The sequence below is a fragment of the Portunus trituberculatus genome, chromosome 46 (assembly GCF_017591435.1).
Source record: "Portunus trituberculatus isolate SZX2019 chromosome 46, ASM1759143v1, whole genome shotgun sequence".
NCBI classification, from domain to species: domain Eukaryota; kingdom Metazoa; phylum Arthropoda; class Malacostraca; order Decapoda; family Portunidae; genus Portunus; species Portunus trituberculatus.
Window position 1 is genome coordinate 26,974,284 of NC_059300.1, and position 14,359 is coordinate 26,988,642.

The 14,359-nt window shown below is 37.3% G+C and overlaps 1 protein-coding gene across 2 annotated transcripts in view; it reads left to right on the forward strand.

The window, feature by feature from the left end:
- LOC123519978 (protein RRP5 homolog) overlaps positions 1-14,359 on the forward strand; it is a 30,981-nt gene that overhangs the window by 3,000 nt on the left and 13,622 nt on the right. For both annotated transcript variants that reach the window (XM_045281736.1, XM_045281737.1), the window contains 6 exons: positions 2,697-2,825; positions 4,042-4,182; positions 6,380-6,497; positions 7,211-7,387; positions 8,083-8,273; positions 9,796-9,986. In XM_045281736.1, the coding sequence (XP_045137671.1) occupies positions 2,697-2,825; positions 4,042-4,182; positions 6,380-6,497; positions 7,211-7,387; positions 8,083-8,273; positions 9,796-9,986 (947 nt within the window). The remainder of the gene's footprint in view (positions 1-2,696; positions 2,826-4,041; positions 4,183-6,379; positions 6,498-7,210; positions 7,388-8,082; positions 8,274-9,795; positions 9,987-14,359) is intronic.

Here is a 14,359-nt window from a genome sequence, read left to right on the forward strand (position 1 = left end):
TAACAAATATTGAGCATTGTTTAAAGGAAGTTGAGGTAGGAGAGACTTTAGCAAACAGTGACCATCATATAATTAGATTTATCATTAATTCCAGTAGGGATAATATAGTGAATAAGACTAGAGTCCCAAACTATCAGAAAGGCAATTATGGTAGGTTACGTCAGTTATTAGGAGAGGTAAACTGGGAAGATAGTTTTGGAAATAAAACTGCACAGGAGATGTGGGATATTTTTAAGGTTGTAGTAAAGGGTATAGTGATGCAGTGTATCCCTTACAAAGATATAAGGCAGAGAAACAGGAAGCCATTATGGTGGACTCATGAGATAGGTAGACAGATCAGAGAGAAGAAGAGGGCATATAGAGAGTTGCAGAAAAGTGGGAAGATGTAGATTTGATTAGGTACAGACAGGTCAGGGATGATTTGAGTAAGGTTATAAAAAAAGTAAAAGGCAGGCAGAGATAAAACTAGCTAGAGCTGGGAGTAAAGATCCCAAAAATTATATAGTTATTACAAGGTCAGTGATAAAAGAAATAAGGATAGGATTGGACCACTCAGAAAAGATGGTGTAGTAGTGGATCAAAATGAAGACATAGTAGAATTATTGAATGAACAATTTTCTTCAGTATTTACTAGGAAAGAATAGGAAATCCTGTTACAAACAGTGCGACGAGTAGTTTAAGAGCTTTAGAAAATATTGATATAAAACCGGGAATTATTAGGAAATTTATTCTTGAACTAGACGATAGGAAAGCTAGTGGTCCTGATGAGCTACATGCCAGAGTACTTAGGGAGGGTGTAGACAGTATTTCTGAAGCACTTAAGTTAATCTTTGAAAGATCACTTAGGTTTGCTGAGATACCTCAGGACTGGAAGTTAGCTAATGTTACACCAATATTTAAAAAAGGTAGGAAGGATGATGCAAATAATTATAGACCGATCAGTTTAACTAGTATAGTATGTAAGATACTAGAGAAAATCATTAAGGGTAGTATTTGGGAGCATTTAAATGAGAATAGATTAATTAGAGATACCCAACATGGCTTTAGATCAGGGAGGTCCTGTCTTACAAATTTGCTCGATATCTTAGAATATATTACCAAGGAGTTAGATGATGGAAATAGCATAGATGTTATATATCTAGATTTTAGCAAGGCGTTTGATAAGGTACCGCATAGGAGGCTAGTGTACAAATTGAGACTACATGGGATAGGGGTAGGTTAGTTGATTGGATTAGTGAATGGCTTTCTGATAGGAAACAGAGAGTAGTATTAAATGGGGCAATGTCTGAGTGGAAGGAAGTGGTTAGTGGGTACCCCAAGGATCAGTGCTAGGACCTCTTCTTTTCTTGGTGTACATTAACGATTTAGATATAGGAATTAGTAGCAAAGTATCAAAGTTTGCAGATGATACTAAGATAGCATGTGCAGTACAGGGTGAAAAGGACAATTACAGAATACAACGAGACCTGGACAGGCTGATAGCATGGGCAGACAGGTGGCAGATGGAGTTTAATTCTAAAAGTGTCAGGTTATGCATTTAGGTAAAGACAACACAAACTTTAGCTATGAGATGGAGGGATGTTGGCTAGAGGCAGTAGAGGAAGGAAAGGATTTAGGAGTAGTGATAGACAGGACTATGAAATTTTCAAAGCAATGTTTAGAAGCAAGAAATAGGGCAAATAGGATCCTGGGTTTTATAAATAGAAATGTTAGTTATAAAAGTAAGGAAGTGGTGCGTAGCTTATATAATTCCTATGTTAGGCCCCATTTAGAGTATTGCATACAGGCCTGGTCACCCCATTATAGGCAGGATATCAACATGTTAGAAGCAGTTCAGAGAAGAGCAACTAGGATGATACCAGCATTAAAGCGCCTGGAGTATAGAGATAGATTAAAGGAATTAAACATGTTTTCATTTGAGAGGAGATGTATAAGAGGGATATGATAGAGTTATTTAAAATGTTCTCAGATACAAACTACATAGATGTGAGATCTTTCTTTACCTTAGAGGAGGAAGTAGGACTAGAAATCATGGCAGGAAGATTAGAAAGCAAGGCTGCAGGTTAGATATAAGAAAATATTTCTTTAGTCATAGGGTGGTAGACTTCTGGAATGCATTGCCAGAGAGGGTTGTAAATAGCACTAGTTTGACAATGTTTAAAACAGATTAGATAAGCACTTAAATTTATTAGATTTATAATTATGTATAGCGCTGCTATACATAATTATCCCCATGTATGGGGATCACAGATTGTAGAGGAATTCGCTGCAGGATTTAGCCCTGTTAATGGGCCAAATATTTAGAATTAGTATATAATGTATTGTGTACTTGTAAGTGTATCTTTAAGTACTGATGACGAGGTCGCTGTGCGACTGATACAGGATAACCTAGATGGGCCCTGGTGGCCCTTTGTTATCCTATTATTTATGTTATGTTATGTTGTGATATATTGTTGGTGTTTAGTGTTTAAATTTTTGCATATGTTTCTCTTTATTTGATATTTTTTGTGTGTGCTATATATTAAATTCTATGGTTTTGCTATCACCATGTTGTTGCCCGTAATTTACCTTGCAAGTCTGAGTTTTATTTCTTCAAATACCCAAATGTATCTTCCACCTTCCAATCTTGTGTCTTTTCTTGTAGAACATGTTGTCCTTTAATGAACTAACCATGTTATCAATCATGTGGATTTCAGGTCAAGGTAAAAAAAGACCAGAAAGGCAGTAAGAAGAAGAAGAAGCAAGGTGGAAGGAAAGGAGATTGGAAGAAATCACGAAAAGATGGCCATCCATCTAGCATTGATGCTGAGCCATTGACTTATAAGGTAATGAATGGTGGAAGTGCTTGTCACCTTCATATCAGGCAGTCATGGTCTGCCTATGGATCTTTGTGACCTAACATTGATATCTAGTTGCTGTCCTTTCACTTGCTAGGTCCTTTATAGCTCCAAAAGCCCACTGCTTCCTCCACGTGGTTAGTGTATTGTTCCTAGCAGTCAAGTTATTATGGTTATGGGGATGCACACATATTAGGATGGTGGAGCTAAGCACAGGAAGTGGGGTAGCCAGGGACTGTGGACCATGAAAATTAAGTCAGTGTTCTGCAAGTATTTTCCATATGATTGCAACATCCCAGGTATATGTAAAGACAATGTACACACAGTGAGAACACCCACACACTATCTCCATTCATTCACTGTCTCCACTCACACTTCACTCAATTTCCAGTCACTTATCATTTTATGGTATCTCTCTCCACCACCATTCACACACAGTAGGACTCCCTCAAGCCAACATGGTCTTTACAAGGGTCTCACAACCAATCAAACTTAATCATAGTTACTCACAGACCTTGGTAGATACACTTTACATAACAGGGATAGATATGGCCACTCCCTGGTTCCCTCTGTAATTACACAAACCTCATAATGTTGTACAGATTTCCTACCTTATTTAGTGTATATGTTTCTATATTACACTACACTATCACTAATATCACTGGATACATTGTACCCTGAGCGGTTTACAGGTGTCTTAGATTGCATTGATTATCTGGTCTAGTACTTAGTTACTGATCTGTACATAATTTGTCAGGATTGCAGTGCTTGAATGCTTCAACTAAAAACAGCAGCTTCAGCACTGATCCTTGGAATATATTATTTATATGTATGCAGGCTCCTAACTTTTTAAACCATCTATTTTGTATACTTTTCCACAACATATTATGAAGTAATCAGTATGCTGATGGACCTCTCACTATTATATCGTTGACTATCTTATGGCACATTATATATATTGCCAACCTTCTGTGTTGACACACATGTAGAGCTCATAACTTTGCCAGACTCAAGTATTGTTTTGTTTTATACATTCATAAAAGTTCTTGAAAATAAGTCTTGTTTTGTTTGTGGCAAGATGTACATATGTGGAGATATTATAAAGGAATTATTTCTATGGTTTGGTCCTTTTGTTTTACTGTGATAACCTTGGCTTTGGATATGTTGTGAGTGCTGCTATGTTCACCATGTTTTATCTCCACAGACACTAACTGTGGGTCAAGTTCTTCTTGGCTGCATTGCTGAGGTGCTGGATTATGAGTTGGTAGTGAGCCTTCCACACAAGCTGGTAGGGAGTGTCAGCCTGGCACACATATCAAGGCCATACACAACACTTATTTCCAAGGTAAGAGTCATGACTTCACATGTCTATAACATCATGGAAAGAGTGTGATAATCTCTTGATTTATATTTTGGTCAAGCATGTATGTATATTTTTATGGTTAAATGATAATTTCAGAGCCAGAAATTCATACTATGAATATTATTCAAGCTACATTATATGGAATTGAGGCATAGAATATTGAAAAGAAGGGTGAAAATATTTGATGTAATGGAGATAAGTTTTGTGAGGAATATGTAGTAGAGTGAGAAATGAAGAGATGTGAAGGAGCAGTATCAGATCAGACAGGATAGTGTTGCAGTAACATGGAAGATGTGGGAGAAAGAGCTGTGCATGGGAGGAGGATAGTTGGCTTTTGGGGATTGTGATGAAATAAAGAGCAGTAAGCTTGGGACGAAGAGAGAGAGAGTTTTTGATGGAATAGTTGCGGGTGTAGAATGACAGGCAAAATTCAAAAGGTTAGGCAATTGCATTGAGTTCTTGAGAAGTGGCTCTGTGGCCATTTTTTTGTAGTTCTTCAGATCACATGCACATGAAATAGGAAAACAGCTGTTAATTCTGGAATAACTGCTGATGTGCTGGAACAATTACAGTCAACTCTCAGTTAATGAGAATTTGAGTTTGAATCTAAGTAGCTTGACATTTAAGGAGATACAATTAAATAATGCGATTTATTCAATTTGTCGCAGGTTAACTCAACTTGATGACATCACATGCGCCCGTAGTGCTTTTGGTCTCTAAATTATCACTCAGTGCCACGGAGTCAAGGTGATCCTTATGGTATGATCATATTTCTGCCCCTCTATTGCCTGCTATAATGGATATCATATCTTTATATTCATATACGATCATGCCATGAGGATCACCTTGACTCCGTGGCACTGAGTGGTAATTCAGAGATGCTCAGCAGTTCCTTTTCATTCATCACTCCTCAATATGTAAGTGGATTGTTTTTCTGCATCTTCACCTTGTGTCCTATTCTGTGGCATCCAAGCGTCCCTCACAGAAAAGTGATTCCAAGAAATCAAGGAAGACTGTAACCATTGAAAAAGAGGTTGGAAATGTTAGATCACTATGCTAGGAGAGAAGACCTTGATGATTGTCCATGCGACAGGACTGAGGGAGAGTACAATGCGTATCATTAGAGTTAATAAAATGGGAACGTGTGTCTTTATTGTTTCTGTGACCCAGCAATGTATTATTTTTTTTTTTTTTTTTTTTTTTTTTTTTTTTAAGGTCTGAGTAACAAAATCCCAAAAATGGCCAGACTTTCCCATTGGCCAGGAACACAATTCTTATTACCATTGTTTTCTATGGGAAAATTATGGTTGAATAGCACAACATTGCCAAGAATGCAACCCTCACGTTAATCAGGAGTTAACTGTACACTCAACCCTCGATTTGCCGGACCTCCATTTGCCGGATTTCGGATTTGCCGGACTAGAGTCTGTGGGAAAAAAAAAAAAAAAATTCAAACTACCGCGCCAGACAAAGTTCGCAAATCGGGCACTATAGATGGCAGCGCGGGCGGACATACACGTCTAGTACTGGACTGTAAACAAGTCTGCCGCGTCACACGAGTGTTGTGCTTACGTGTCGGCGGCATTGGCATGTGTTACGGCCCCACGTGGTGAGATGATGATGATGATGATGATGATGGTCGTCGGAGGTTTTGCCTTTGCCTCGGCACCTCCTGTTACTTCTATTCTTCCTGATCCTGCCTTTCTTTTATTTTTCTTTCTCTTGTCTTCCACATCTGGTGCAAAGTCTCTTTCTTCTCCCTCAGTTTTGTTTTTCTGAACAAAAAACGTCTGATTTATTTTCCAACTTCCTGGTACAGCTGGTGCAGGTGCCGAAATGCCGTTAAAGACAACACTATGTTCCCACCGAAATTTTTGCCGTTAAACACGGATTCGTAAATCGCGTGCCGTTAAAGCGGGGTTCAACCTGTATAGGGTAAAGTCCGGCAAGGGGGTAGACCCCCGGACATTTTCCATTGCCGGACATTTGCCATTCCCGGACAAGCCTTCCCCCCTTTTAGTCCGGCAAATCGAGGGTTGAGTGTACTACTTTTCATTTCTTTTTAACACTTTATGTGTTTTTTCATTGATGCCGCCACAAATGTATGGTGAATGCATGGTTGTAAAGTGTATATAATTAGATTGATTATTTAATTAGTTTTTAATGATTGTTCTTGCAGTTGAAAGATGATGAGGAGGATGATGAGGAGGTGCATGCCCTACAAGACCTGTACCAACCTGGCCAGTATGTGGTGACAAGTGTTGTTTCCATAGAGAAGATTAATAGCTTGACAAAAGGTGAGAATGGGGCTTGGTAGTGTTGGTATAGTGGCAGGTATAGAAATAATATATTAATATGTATATCATTCTCTATGAAAAATAGATAACCAAGAAATTGTCACAAAATGTGACTGCTGCTTCTGGAATGAAAGCAGTCCTTTGCTACCTCAAATATAGAAGAAAATGCTGGAGTTGACCAAGGATATAAGTGTAATGTTGTTTAATTCATTCTTTGAATGACTTATGACAAAGAAGTATTTTTATATTCTTATTTTGGTTAAGTTGTAATTATTTCATCAAGCTCATGATGCAGTGGTTAGTGTGCCCAGGTATGAATCCACAGGATCTAGTTTGATTCCAGGCTGGGGCAGTCCATACATAGTTTACCCAGCTGCTCTTCCTTTCCTTTGGTTGGTCAGTAAATGGGTACTTGGGGAAACCTGGGAAAGGTAAACTGTGGAAACCAATGTACCACAGTGGATCTGTGTCCTGGATGTAGGAATGTTGGCTTCAGCTTCAGAGACCAATGGGACAGAGATGAACACCAAGGTGGGCATACATTATACTATTTGTATAATGTATGCCCACAACTTTACCTTGTATTTTCTCATTCATAATTAGGTTACCATAGGATGTTTTTAAATGGAACCATACATATGTTTTTTTTTTTTTTTTAATATTAAGCATCTTACTCTGTAACAACATGTTGACTCATCTTGTTGATATTTCAGTTAGCCTGACATTGATGCCAAATGAGGTGAACTTTGGTATCTCGGCCTCAAGCTTGGCAACGGGATTAGTTTTACCTTGTGCAGTAGCTAGTGTGGAGGATAAAGGCTATGCAATGGACACTGGCATCACTGGTATCAACGGAGCATTCTTGAAGAAAGAAGACACAAAAAAGTCCTGTAGGTGTTTACATAGCTGGCTGTGTCAGGAAAAATAATCATCAACAATAACACTAGTCTATAAATGTACTTTTCATTTATTAAGGTGGAGTGAGTCATATTGGACAGTGCAAAATTGTGTGGTATGACACAAGTGTGTGGTTGAAAGGGAAAGTAACGTGACTTTAGGTGTGAAGAGGTTAAGGTGGTTGTAGAGGAAGATTTTTCAAGAGATCAAGGAAATGCTCAGGAAAGAGATGAAGGAAGTTGGGAAAGGACCACCTGGATGTGAGAAACAGTTGAAAGCAGAGGATGGAAGGGTGTTGATTAAGCAAGATAAAGTAAGGAGAGTTAAAAAAAAAAATGCAGAATATTGAAGAGGAAAGAGAGTCTGAGATTGAGCCAGTAGGGAGAGATACTGGAATTAATATGCTAGGTTAAATATGAAGTATTTTTGATAAGTCAGCCTTTGTGTCTTAATTGAATATGGTAAACATGTGTTGTGGCTGTTACCATTATCATTCTCCCTTGCAATTTTTTTTCTTTTTGTTTATATCACTTTTGCAGGGATGTCATTGTGGTATATATGTTGATAAGTACGTACCTTTGTTTCAAGACATGCAAAAATGTTGTAATATTGCCGCCACAGATCTCTGAAAATGTAATATGATACTTCAAATGAGTTTTATTGTTAACTTTTGGATCACTGTTTGCAGGTACTCTTGGGGTAGGAAGTGTGCTGCGATGCATCATAACCAACATCGTTGGAGCTGACGAAGAAGATAGCTTATACCTAACACTGAGTGCCAACTCCAAGGCAGTGAGATCTGCAACCCTCAGCCTAAGTGACACAAGCAACGTGGCTCTACTTCTTCCTGGGACTGCTATTAAAACCACTATTTCAAAAGTATGACTGTCATCATATGTTTACTTCTATATTAGTTAATTTTCAGTCCATATACAGGCAACCCCCGTTTAACGAAGGTTCACACAACGAAATTTCGCTACAACGAAGGTTTCATTTTACTGCTATCTGCTCGTTTAACGAACACCAAACTCGCTTTAACGAAGTTTTATCCAGGTAATTTTTTCAAAATTTGAAAGCCCCACCGTATCATGCAAGCTGACAGGCTTTTGAATACATCAGGAGCTGCTGGTACTAAGGCCTGCCTCAGGAGAAATCCTGAGACACCTGTAGAATAAAGATCAAGATCAAGCCTCTCGTGGACAACACAGACGCTGCCGATACAAAGACCTGACTCCGAAGAAATTCTGTGTCACCTGTAGCATCAAGATCAAGATCAAGATCACGCGCACCAGTCACTCCCTAGTCAAACCATAACAGCGTCACCAGCAGATTATCTTCCCTAGTTCAACTTACCACCAAAACGCCCTGCAATGTGGCCTAACGTTCCTAAGAAGACCAGGAAGTGTCTTACTCTCGAAGTGAAGCTGGGTATTATTCACAGACACGAGAGAGGCCAGAAAACTAATAACATTGCTGGCCACCATCTTGACTCCATCTACTGTCTACTATTTTCAAGTCAGCAGACTATTAAGAAGGCTGGTGAGACCGTATCTTCCTTGAAAGCTAAAAGAACCACCTGAACTCGTGACTTTACAATCGATAAAATGGAAAGCCTTGTGGAAATGTGGTACATAAGTTTTGTATGCGGTACCATGATGCGCACTTTGTTTACATTCCACAGGTTGCCGATTAGTGTCTTTCCGGTTCACTCTCCCTCCCTTCATAAAGTTAAGAGCATCAACATTATAAAGTTACATACATACATACATTAGTATACATTATAATGACTTAAATTAAACTACCTAAATGTTAACTTCATAATTTTTACTTTCATTAAACGTTTCACTGTACTATGATGCACTCTCGCTTTGCTTACTCTCAATGGAAGTTCAAATCAGGGGTTAAACTTGTTATAATTGGTTCGCTTAACGAAGTTTCGCTTAATGAAGTGTTTTTTAGGAACATAACCCCTTCGTTAAACAGGGGTTCCCTGTACTACATCCTCCTGTGTTGTGGTACTGTATGCTATCTTAGCAGAGTGTTTCATGTGTCAGTGAGTGAAAATAATGAGTGATCTTGAAGATGATGTGTATCAATCATAATGTTAGATTTTTTTCATTTATAAAAAACAGATCTTCGTCTTCAAATTATTGTCTGTCATTTCGATGTATTCAATCTTTACTTCTATATCTTTAATCTTTTTATCCATAATTGGATTGAATAACCTTAGTTTCATGATACATTCTTTTCTTCCTTTCCATGTATTGATTATGCTTTCACCTATCATTTTAGCTTTTCTTTTGGGACTTACATCACTATGTACCTTTACAATCCACTCTGTCTATATCTACATTACATCCCATATTCCATTCCTTTGTACTTTATGCATTAATCATTTCAGATTCAGAATGATGCTGTAATCCTCATGTTAGCAGATATTGATGGCATTGTGAGCTCTCTGCATCTAGCCAAGCCTTTTGACAAGCTCAAGCAGTACAGAGTTGGAGACACTGTAGTAGCAAGAGTGCTGTATGTTACTCCCCTCAGAAAGGTGGTTCACCTCACACTTCAAAAAAGTGTTTGCAGCAAGAGGTGAGAGTAGATATACAAACTGTCAGTATATTAAAATATGATAAGTAGCTTCTAAAAATTACTTGTCCCGACTTATTTTTCTCATCCTGGTACAGGTAACTCTCGATTTACTTGCGTTCCAAGAGGCATCGCATATATAAAAAATTTGCGTAAAACAAACATGTAATTCTCATAAGAAACAATAGATAATAGGGGGGATGTGGGATGTGGTCCCCAAAAATTCATACAAAATACTCTATTTATTTGGCTAAATTAATATGTTTTTATTATTTACCATTCTAAATACTAGAAGTGTATTTAAAGTAAAGGAAAAAGCAAGAAATAATAAGAGAAAGCAAAAAATAATAAGAGAAAACAACAAAACAAAGAATACGTAAACACAACACTCACTGCGTCACTGCCTTCACCACTCACACCACAGTCAGTCACTATCTCCCTCTGAGCTTTTCCATTTGGCTAAATTAACATGTTTTTATTATTTACCATTCTAAATACTAGAAGTGTATTTAAAGTAAAGGGAAAAGCAAGAAATTATAAGAGAAAGCTAAAAATAATAAGAGAAAACAACAAAACAAAGAATATGTAAACACAACATTCAATGCGTCACTGCCTTCACCACTCACAGTGGCATTTTCAAACCGAGTCTGGCACTCAATTTGAAAAATGTGGTTGGGCCAAATCGCATATAAGCAAACCAATTGCGCAAATTAAATTAATTATAACATTTTTTTGGTCGCATTATAACAAAAACACGTAAATCGAGAGTTAACTTTGTTATTTTCATATTTGATTTTTTTTTTTTTCATTGTTATTATTATTATTATTATTATTATTATGATTATGATTATTATTATTATTATTATTATTATTATTATTATTATTATTATTATTATTACTATTGTCATTATTATTTTATTACTATTACTATTATTATTGTTATTATTATTATTTTTTTTTTTTTATTTATTTTTTGAGCAAAACTCATATATGACTCTTATTAATCATTTATTGAGTCCATATAGAACCCAAGATACCATGGCCACTTGTTTATCTTCATAAACACATCTATTGAAATTAAAATTAGATTTTAAAGGTTGCTTTTTTTAATTTCAATTAAATTGTTTAGATTTATGATTTGCTTAGCCTTAGATGTTAATGACTTAGTATTCTAAACACAGGATTAGTACTTTGATGATATTTTGAATAGATGTAGTAAGGAAAAACTGTGCACTTATCTTCAATGAACCATTGAAATAGTTCAGCAACCCAACCTTGAATCTCAACCCAGGGGTTAAAAACCACTGACATAGAACAAGCAGTTATTGAACATGAAATTTTAAGTTTAAAACTTTATATATGTTATGTTTCGTAAAAATTTATAAGTAGTCAGGAATACAGTCCACATTTTACTTACTTACTTACTTATTTATTTGTTACTTGTTACTTGGGGTATTTGTTTAAGGCTCCGCTCCACTGCGAGGCAGCGCTCAGCAAAGCCTCCCTCAAAAGCAACTAGCATCTATAATTGTCTTTGATTTCCATGCCGTTAAAATCATAAACTTCCTTGAACAAATGTGTCTTCAATTTCTTTTAGAAGATATTGATCCTGGCACAACCTTTGATATCACTCGGCAGTTTATTGTAAATCCTTGGTGCACATCTTGCAAATGCTCGACATCCCATGTCAAGGTTATATCTTGGCTCATGTAGTCTGTATGGGTCTGCATCGTGTCTCAGCTCCATCGTAGTGTCATGGTGGAATGTTTCCAGTAAGTTCCTCATGTACTCAGGTTTTCCAGACTGTAATGCCTGATGAGTCATAACACTAATCTTGTACTCAATTCGTGTTTTAATTGGCAGCCAATACAGGTGTTATCCTCTCACAAGGAGAGACACCTGTAATTAGTCTGGCAGCTCTGTTCATGACAAGCTGTAAGTCTTTTAAGAGATACTTAGGCAGTCCATAATAATTTTCTCAAAGACTATACGAAATATGGTTATAGAAGCACCATTGAAGTCATTCAAGTAGTACAGTGGTACCTCTAGATACAAAATTAATTAGTTCCGGAGTGGCTTTCGTATCATGATTTTTTCGTATAATGAGTCACATTTTACATGTAAATCGCCTAATACGTTCCAAGCCCTACGAAAACATCACATTAAATTTTATAATAAGGGTAAAACCAGAATGAAATAAAAGCCAAATACATTTGAATCATTCAATATACAGGCAACCCCCGCTTAACGAAGGTTCACACAACGAAATTTCGCTACAACGAAGGTTTCATTTTACTACCATCTGCTCGTTTAATGAACACCAAACTCGCTTTAACGAAGTTTTATCCAGGTAAGTTTTTCCAAGTTTGAAAGCCCCGCCATATCACGCAAGCCGGCAGGTTTTTTAATACACCAGGAGCTGTCAATACTAAGGCCTGCCTCAGGAGAAATCCTGGGATGCCTGTAGAATCAAGATCAAGATCAAGCCTCTCGTGGACAACACGTGCACCAGCAACAGCAACAGCTCGTCTTCCCTCACTCAACTTACCACCAAAACACCCTGCAATGTGGCCTAGCATTCCTAAGAAGACCAGGAAGTCTCTTACTCTCGAAGTGAAGCTGGATATTATTCACAGACACGAGAGGCGAGAAAACTATAGCAATGCTCGCCACCATCTTGCCTCCATTTACTGTCTCTACTATTTTCAAGTCAGCAGGCTCTATTAAGAAGGCTGGTGAGACCGTATCTTCCTTGCAAGCTAAAAGAACCACCTGAACTCGTGACTCTACAATGGATAAAATGGAAAGCCTTGTGGGAAATGTGGTACTTAAGTTTTGTATGTGATACAATGATACGCCCTTTGTTTACATTCCACAGGTTGCCGATTAGTGTCTTTCCCGTTTCACATTCCCTCCCTTCATAAATTTAAGATCATCAACATTATAAAGTTATGTACCTACATACATTAGTGTACATTATAATGACTTAAATTAAACTGCCTAAATGTTTAACTTCATACTTTTTACTTTCACTAAACCTTTCATTGTACTATGATGCACTCTTGCTTTGTTTGCTCTCAATGGAAGTTCAAGTCAGGGGTTAAACTCATAATCGGTTCGCTTAACGAAGTTTCACTTAACGAAGTGTTTTTTAGGAACGTAACCCCTTCGTTAAGTGGGGGTTGCCTGTACCTAACCTAACTGTTAATACCTGTAAATGAAGTAGATAATAGAACATAAGGCAATAATAAATGAAAAGTGATAATACGAAAATGTGGAACCTTACCTTTCGAGTGAGGCAATGTCTGAAAGCGAAAGTGGCAGCAGAAGAGGAGGGCAAATGGCAGAAAATATAGAAAATGGCAGGAAACATTAACACTTATCTTTATGAAATACTTTTTTTTTTTTTTTTTTTTTTTTCCCATCAATTAACGCATAACTTTACGAGACCCTTAAAATTAGTATTTCTTTTCTGTTTCTAATTTTCATCAGATTCTTCTTTCCTTCTGTTTTTTTGGATCACTTTGACCTTCACCTTGACTCACTAATGGCCTCTTTCAAAAGGGTCGTGGTCAAGACGGCCCCTGACCATGACAGCCCCGCGTTTACCACGACGACCTCGTCTTTTTTTTTTTTTTTTTTTTACCCGTAAGATGGTTTGAAATTATACTTGTTAATACAACTTCTTATACTAAGACAGATTGTATTAACAAATCAGTCGCTCACCACTCCCCAATCCTTCCCCCTCCTTCCTCATCCAGTGATAGGTACTGTACCACGTAGTACGTACGTGAGTACTTACTTTTAATGACTGCAATAATGTTATCGTGTAATGTTTATCAGTAAATTGCATACTTGTTAATACAATCTGTCTTAAAATGTAAGATACTGAAACATTCCACAGATTGCAAAACATAACATTAAAACATTCAATATTTAGCCAAGTGGCACCTCTGTCTGCTGCAGCAAGCCAGCAAGTCATCATCACCTCATAAGAAAAAACAATGGACTATAGCGCGCCTCTCAGAAATTTTTAAATCATCTTGCGGGTAAGCAAAACCTTAAAATGCATATGTGTATATAATATTTTTTGCTTAGAAATGCATGTTCTCTCATCTCTTTCAATATTTACAGAAAGCCATGTTACAACCTGTATATGTATATGCACTATATGCGCAGGGTACACCGGTGTACCAATATGTTATGGTTTTTAATGCTCCATACTACAAAACACTATCTCAGGAAAGCTGAGTTGCCATCCGCAGTTAACGTGTTAACATAATGAAAGAAATAAGAGGACAATAACCCAAAATTTGGTGTGGGGTTGTCATGGTAAACATGGGGCCGTTAGGGTAAACATATGAGGCCGTCGGGGA